The 7,253-nt window shown below is 43.3% G+C and overlaps 1 protein-coding gene across 1 annotated transcript; it reads right to left on the reverse strand.

The window, feature by feature from the left end:
• Positions 1 to 376: 376 nt before the first annotated feature.
• Positions 377 to 7,042, reverse strand: LOC127804529 (uncharacterized). Its single transcript, XM_052341402.1, has 5 exons — positions 4,213 to 7,042; positions 3,820 to 4,035; positions 1,736 to 1,775; positions 1,544 to 1,642; positions 377 to 380 (listed from the first exon to the last, which is right to left on the reverse strand). The coding sequence occupies exons 1-5, from the start codon at positions 7,040 to 7,042 to the stop codon at positions 377 to 379; spliced, it is 3,189 nt and encodes a 1,062-aa protein (XP_052197362.1).
• Positions 7,043 to 7,253: the final 211 nt, after the last annotated feature.

Below are 7,253 nucleotides of genomic sequence, written 5' to 3' on the forward strand. Positions count from 1 at the left end.
ACTTGAAAGCCCAAAAAGATAAGATCAACTTTCTAATCATGCTAAATTCTTTCAAACTCAATTTGCCTCATTTTGCAAAAAAAAAAAAAAATTTATTATTATTTTATTTTTATTTTTATTTCAATTTTCTAAAACTCCTCCCCCCACACTTAAACATTACATTGTCCTCAATGTAAGCATGCAGCAAGAATCAGGTATAGGACAAGTAAATAATAAAAAATAAGGAGAGAGGAGAGGAACAGCCTGATTTTGTCAATTGTAGGCGGCGTTGAGGAGATGCAGCTCCTCCATAGTATGCTCTTGAAAGCTCTCGTAGAATGGCTTAAGCCGCTGCCCATTGACTGTGAATCGCTTTGCGGTTGACTCATCCATAAGCTCAACTGCACCATAAGGAAAAACATGAGTAACCACAAAAGGACCAATCCAACGAGAACGCAACTTACCTGGCATTAGTTTTAGACGGGAGTTGTATAGGAGGACTTTCTGGCCAACTTCGAACTCTTTCTTGTTGATGAATTTGTCATGAGCAGCCTTAGTTTTTTCCTTGTAAATTCTGGAGTTCTCGTATGCTTCCAATCTCAATTCCTCAAGCTCTTGCAATTGAAGCTTTCGTTGGGAACCAGCCTCTGTCATATCCATGTTGCATTGCTTTACCGCCCAATAGGCCTTATGCTCGATCTCTACCGGCAGATGACATGCTTTTCCAAAGACCAGTCGATATGGGGACATGCCAATAGGAGTCTTGTAGGCCGTGCGGTAGGCCCAAAGTGCATCTTCCAACCTTTTGCTCCAGTCTTTCCTGTTGGGCTGGACTGTCTTCTCTAGAATATGCTTGATCTCTCTGTTTGAAACCTCAGCCTGCCCATTGGTCTGTGGATGGTAGGGCGTCGCCACTTTATGTAAAACTCCATACTTTCGAAGCATGGATTGCATCGTTCTGTTACAGAAGTGGGATCCTTGATCACTGATGATGGCCTTGGGAATGCCAAACCTGCAGAAAATATGAGATCTAACAAAATCTGCAACCACAGAAGAATCATCAGTCCTGGTGGCTCTAGATTCCACCCATTTCGAAACATAATCCACAGCCAAAAGAATGTACACAAAACCAAAGGAGACAGGAAAAGGACCCATGAAATCAATGCCCCAAACATCAAAGATCTCGCAAAATAGTAAGGGTTGCTGAGGCATTTCATTCCTACGTGATATTGATCCTGTGTGCTGGCAACGTGTGCAATTCTTACAAAATGTATGAGCATCTCGAAAAAGGGATGGCCAATATAAACCTGAGTCTAGGACCTTTCTAGCTGTGCGTTGAGGACCAAAGTGACCACCACATGCAAGTGAATGACAGAAATGCAAGACTGAAGAAAACTCAATATCGGGCACACATCTCCTAAGGACTTGGTCACTACACATGCGCCATAGATATGGATCATCCCATACATAGTACTTGGCCTGACTTTTAAATTTACTTAGCTGATCTCTCTTAAGATGGGCAAGGATATCATATGCAGCTAGAAAATTAACAATGTCAGCATACCAGGGCTTAGTACCATGCAAGTGATAGAGTAACTCATCTGGGAAGTCATCTCTGATAGGCTGACAGTCCATGGTAGTGGCATCTGAAGAGGAAGGAAGCCTGCTCAAATGATCAGCCACAAGATTCTCAGCTCCACTCTTATCTTTGATCTCAACATTGAACTCTTGAAGCAGGAGCATCCACCGTATCAACCTGGGTTTGGCATCGTGCTTCTTCAAGAGATATTTCAAAGCTGCATGGTCAGAAAACACGACAACATTAGAACCCAGGAGATAAGAGCGAAATTTATCTAAAGCAAACACAATGGCAAGAAGCTCCTTTTCAGTAGTGGTGTAGTTTGCTTAGGCGTTGTCCAGAGTGCGCGAGGCATAAGCAATGACGTGTGACTTCTTCTCCACTCGTTGTGAAAGGACGGCACCAACTGCATAATTGGAAGCATCACACATGAGCTCGAATGGCAAGTCCCAGTTGGGTGGCTGGATGATGGGTGGAGAAGTCAAGCGCCTCTTGAGCTCCTCAAAGGCCATCTTGCAAGACTCATCAAATTTGAATTCCACATCCTTCTGAAGCAGGTTGGACATTGGAAGGGCAATCTTGCTGAAGTCTTGGATGAATCTCCTGTAGAATCCTGCATGTCCAAGGAAAGAACGTACCTCCCGCACAGACGCGGGGTAAGGCAAAGAAGAAATGATATCGACCTTGGACTTATCAACCTCTATACCCCTCTTGGACACAACATGACCCAAAACAATCCCCTGCTCAACCATGAAATGACATTTTTCAAAATTTAGGACAAGATTCTTCTCAACACATCTCTCTAGGACTCTACCCAAACTGATCAGACACTCATCAAAGGAGGTTCCATAGACGGAAAAATCATCCATGAAAACTTCCATGCAATGCTCAAGTAAATCTGAAAATATACTCACCATGCATCGCTGGAACGTACTGATAGCATGCATATTTATACCATATTTTGGCATTTCACTTCATTCTTATTAGGCCATTTGAAGTAATTTTTGCTGATATTTCATTGTTTCTATTTTATTATGCTTCAAATAAAGGAACTTGGGCTTACTAAAGGAACTTGGGCTATTTCTAGAGAAGTGGCTCACTAAAGGAACTTGGGCTATTTCAAATAAAGGAACGTACTGATAGCATGCATATTTCTAGAGAAGTGGCTCACTAAAGGAACTTGGGCTTACTTTCAAGGAGCAAACTTGGGCTACTCATTGTGCTGTTTTGGGCTCACTTGTTTTCTGTTGGGCTAGGCCCAACCCTAGCCTCCCTAGCCTTTCCTTTCTTGGCCATGTATTTAAGGCCTCTTAGCATTAATTTTCAGGGGATGATGAGATAGAAAGAGAGGAGAAAATAGAGAGGATTCTACCCGTTTTTGTTGTTGTAGCACTTTCCTGTTTTTTACATCTTTTGTTCCATTTTGTTTTCCTTTCTGTAATGATAGGCTAGAGCATTTGTAACCGGTTGTGTGTCTTGAATCCATGTGGAATTTGAGTCCCGGATGAGCTGCAAGAATCTGGTTTGTTGTTTGTTTCTTATTCATTTCTATTTGGTTTAGTTTGAGCAGATTTGTGAATGCATGGAGTTCATGGCAGGTTTGTGTGAATTTGCATGGTTTCATATTCTGTTAAGTGCTTAAGAGAACAGAATGTTATAGCCGGTTGGTATAACATCTCGGAAATGAATATTATGTGCTTGAACGGTTGTTCTTGCATAGGTCCGGATAGGTTGAATAGAGAGTGAATGGTTGCATTTTGTTTACAAGAGATTTCTGTATCCATTTTGTTGTTCCAATCATTCTAATCCTTGGACGGTTGTTGGGGATACTTTGAGTTTGTTTTCCGGAGATCAAAGCATCTAGCAAACCATAGAGTGGACAAGGAAGATTTCACATAGGAGACAAATACACAGCCGGTTGCACTCCTCTTATTGATTTTTCATCCATCTTCATCTTTCTGTTTTGCCAATTAGTTTTCTGTCAAAACAACCCCCCCTAAACAAACTGTTATTGGTATTGGTTCTCTTTGTTGGTAGAAGAAGGTGAGGCTCCTTGTGAGAGATGACCTAGGGTGCACTTTGCTGCAAACTAGAGAAGAGATTCATAGATCTCTAATTCTGGAGCGGTTCGACAATCGCTGGCCACGTACCTGGGGCATTACATAGACCAAATGGCATCCTCCAGTATGCAAAAGTGCCAAAGGGGCAGGTGAAGGTGGTCTTCTCCTGATCCTCCGGTGCTATGCAAATCTGAAAATAACCAGAGAAACCATCAAGGAAGCAGTAATGGGACTTTCCAGCTAACCTCTCTAGCATCTGATCAATGAATGGGAGTGGGAAATGATCCTTCCTGGTAGCTTGGTTGAGCCTCCTATAGTCAATGCAGACTCTCCAGCTGTTCTGCACTCGCATGGGCACTAGCTCATTCCTCTCATTGGCTACCACTGTGAATCCTGTCTTCTTCGGAACTACCTGCACTGGACTCACCCACTGGCTGTCAGAGATAGGATAAATAATGCCAGCCGAAAGTAGTTTACTTACCTCTTTCTTGACCACATCTAGAATGGTGGGATTGAGTCTCCTCTGGGGCTGTCTCACTGGTCGAGCTCTTTCCTCTAAATGAATCCTGTGCATGCATAAGGAAGGGGATATACCGGGAATGTCTGCAAGTGACCAACCTATGGCTCTCTTATGTTGCTTCAACAGATTCAGCAACTTCTCCTCTTGGTCAGGCTGAAGGTTGTCGGCGATGATCACGGGTAGCTTGTCTCCATCCGCCAAGTAAGCGTACTTCAGATTCTCGGGCAGGGGCTTACACTCCAAGGTGGGTGGCTGTTGAATTGAAGGCACCAGTCTGCTTATGTTGCCACCTACCTGCACTACATTCTCAACAACAGAAACTTCCTCTATGGGAGGCACATGAGAATCGGATATAGTATGAGAAGGTGCACTATCAACAATACTCAAAAACTCATCTATTTCAGAACAAGCATTACACTTACTGAGTCTGTCATGAGACTGAGGGCAATGCATATCATCAGTAAAATCATGGATGGTGGGGAATTCAGACTCAAGACTATACAACTCAACACATGCTTTCTCCACCATTAAGTCAATAAAGTTAACATGCAAGGCAGAATGATCTTCTAAGGGATACTTCATGGCATCAATGATATTGAATTGAATTGTGTTACCAGCGAACTCCATAGATAAAGTACCCTCATGCACATTAATTATTGTCCTTGCAGTTTTCAAGAAGGGCCTACCTAGAATGAGTGGTGCGTGTCCGGGTGTGCGATCATCCTCCATATTCAAAACATAGAAGTCAGCAGGGAATATGAAATCCTTTACCTTTACTAATACATCCTCTAATACTCCCTCAGGGTATGCTGTGCTCCTATTTGCCAACTGGACCACCACTCCTGTAGATGTCAATGTGCCTGCACCTGCCTGCAAAGAAGAATATACAGATTTAGGCATCACATTAATAGAGGCTCCTAAATCCAACATAGCATTATGAAATTGCAAATTTCCAATAGTGCAAGGAATGGTGAAAGTCCCTGGATCTTTGCATTTCTGAGGCATGGCAGGTTGAATCAATGCTGACACATTTCTTCCCAAGTTGATTTTTTCATTTCCTTTCAGTTTCCTTTTGTGGGTGCACAAGTCTTTGAGAAACTTGGCATACTTGGGAATCTGTCTGATGGCCTCCAAGAGTGGTATGTTCACCTCAACTTTTTTGAAAGTTTCCATTATCTCCTTGTCCAACTCAGCTTCTGCCCTCTTTTTATTTTGAGTGGCTCGGTGAGGAAATGGCAGTGGATGGTTGTAAGAAGTCTCTCCTCTATCTTGATCAATAGTGGTGGGCTGCTTGTCCTTTTGAATGGGAGGAGGTTGATCTTCCCTTTGGCTTTCTTGTTGCTGCCCAAGTTCTGGTTGTGGAGAGGGTGGGCTGCTTAACTCTTTGCCACTGCGGAGAACGATAGCACTTACATTGCCCCTTGGATTTGAAACTGGTTGTGAAGGCAACTGACCCGAACCTTGACTCCGTAGCTCACTGATGTTGGTTGCCAGCTGTCCAATCTGTGTCTCCAAATTTTGTATGGCAGTGTCGGTCCTTTGCTGAAACTGGAGATTGTTGGCAACGAGCTGCTTCATGATATCTTCCAAGCTTGATTCGGATTTAGGAGCTGGTTGGGGTTGCTGCATTGATTGACTTGGTCTTTGTGCATTGAATCTGTGCTGCTGAGGTTGCTGTTGCTGTGGCTGGAATGGCTGGTTGGAAGGACCTCCATACCTCAAATTCGGATGATCTCTCCACCCTGGATTATAGGTGGCAGCATATGGATCATATCTTTGTTGCTGATGATGCTGTGGCTGGAAGGGTCTTCCTGGAAAAATGCCAGCACAAGCTTCTGTATTCTCCTGCAGTTGAGGACATTGGTCAGTACCATGGGAGGATAATGAGCAAATACCACATACCTGCTGAGATTTGGACTGTCCTTTATCAAGGGCTAGCTGTCTGACCATGGAGGCCAATTCCTCCAGTTTGTTCTCTATTCTCTGTTGGTCATTGATGGCAGCAACACCAATCTCATTGGCTTGTCTCATGGGAGTGGCTGACCTGGTACCAAATTGTTGGGCATTCTGTGCCATCTTGGAGATTAGCTCTTGAGCAGCTGCTGGTGTCTTTTCAGAGAGGGCTCCTCCACTAGCTGCATCCACCAAATACCTATCCATTGGAATAAGACCTTCATAGAAGTATTGGACCAGCAGCTGGTCACTGATTTGATGGTGTGGACAACTAGAACAGAGTTTCTTGAATCGCTCCCAATATTCATGTAATGTCTCCCCATGATTCTGCCTTATGCCACAAATTTCTTTTCGAATGGCGGCTGTTCGGGATGCTGGAAAGAACTTCTCCAAAAAGATCCTTTTTAGCCCATCCCAACTTGTGATGGCAGCAGGTGGTAGGTAGTATAACCAATCCTTTGCAGCTCCATCCAATGAAAATGGGAAGGCCCTAAGTTTTATCTGCTCCTCATCAACTCCTTGTGGCCTCATTGTGGAGCAGACAACATGGAATTCTTTGAGGTGCTTGTGCGGATCTTCACCTGCAAGGCCATGAAACTTGGGAAGCAAATGGATTAGCCCAGATTTCAATTCAAAGGTTGCATCCAATTGGGGATATTGAATGCATAAAGACTGGTAGTGCACATCAGGGGCAGCCAATTCTCTAATGGTTCTACCATCCAAATGACCATGATTTACATTATTTCCATTCCTATTGTGTTCATTCCCATTACCTGCCATTGTGCTGAAGTCAGGGGTAGGTATAGAAACAGAAGGAATAGCAGTGGCAGAAGAGGCAGGAGGATTATCAGGTATCCGAAGCTCTAACTCTCTAGCCTTCCTTTGCTTCCTAAGGGTCCTTTCTATTTCAAGGTCTAGGTCAATTGGTATGCCCTTAGAGGACCTGGTCATGCACTAAAGATCAGCACAAAAACACACTCAAAATGACTCACAAAAAATAGCACACAAACTGGCCTATGCACACCAAAAACTGAAAAACACAAAAAACACAGAAACACAAAAACACTAAAACACTAAAATAGGTCAAACAAGAAGCCCTTAGATGATTTTTTATTGCAATTTTTCACAAAATTCCACCACTAAAACACTGAGGGACCTAAAA

This window comes from Diospyros lotus, chromosome 6, assembly GCF_014633365.1.
Source record: "Diospyros lotus cultivar Yz01 chromosome 6, ASM1463336v1, whole genome shotgun sequence".
NCBI lineage: Eukaryota > Viridiplantae > Streptophyta > Magnoliopsida > Ericales > Ebenaceae > Diospyros > Diospyros lotus.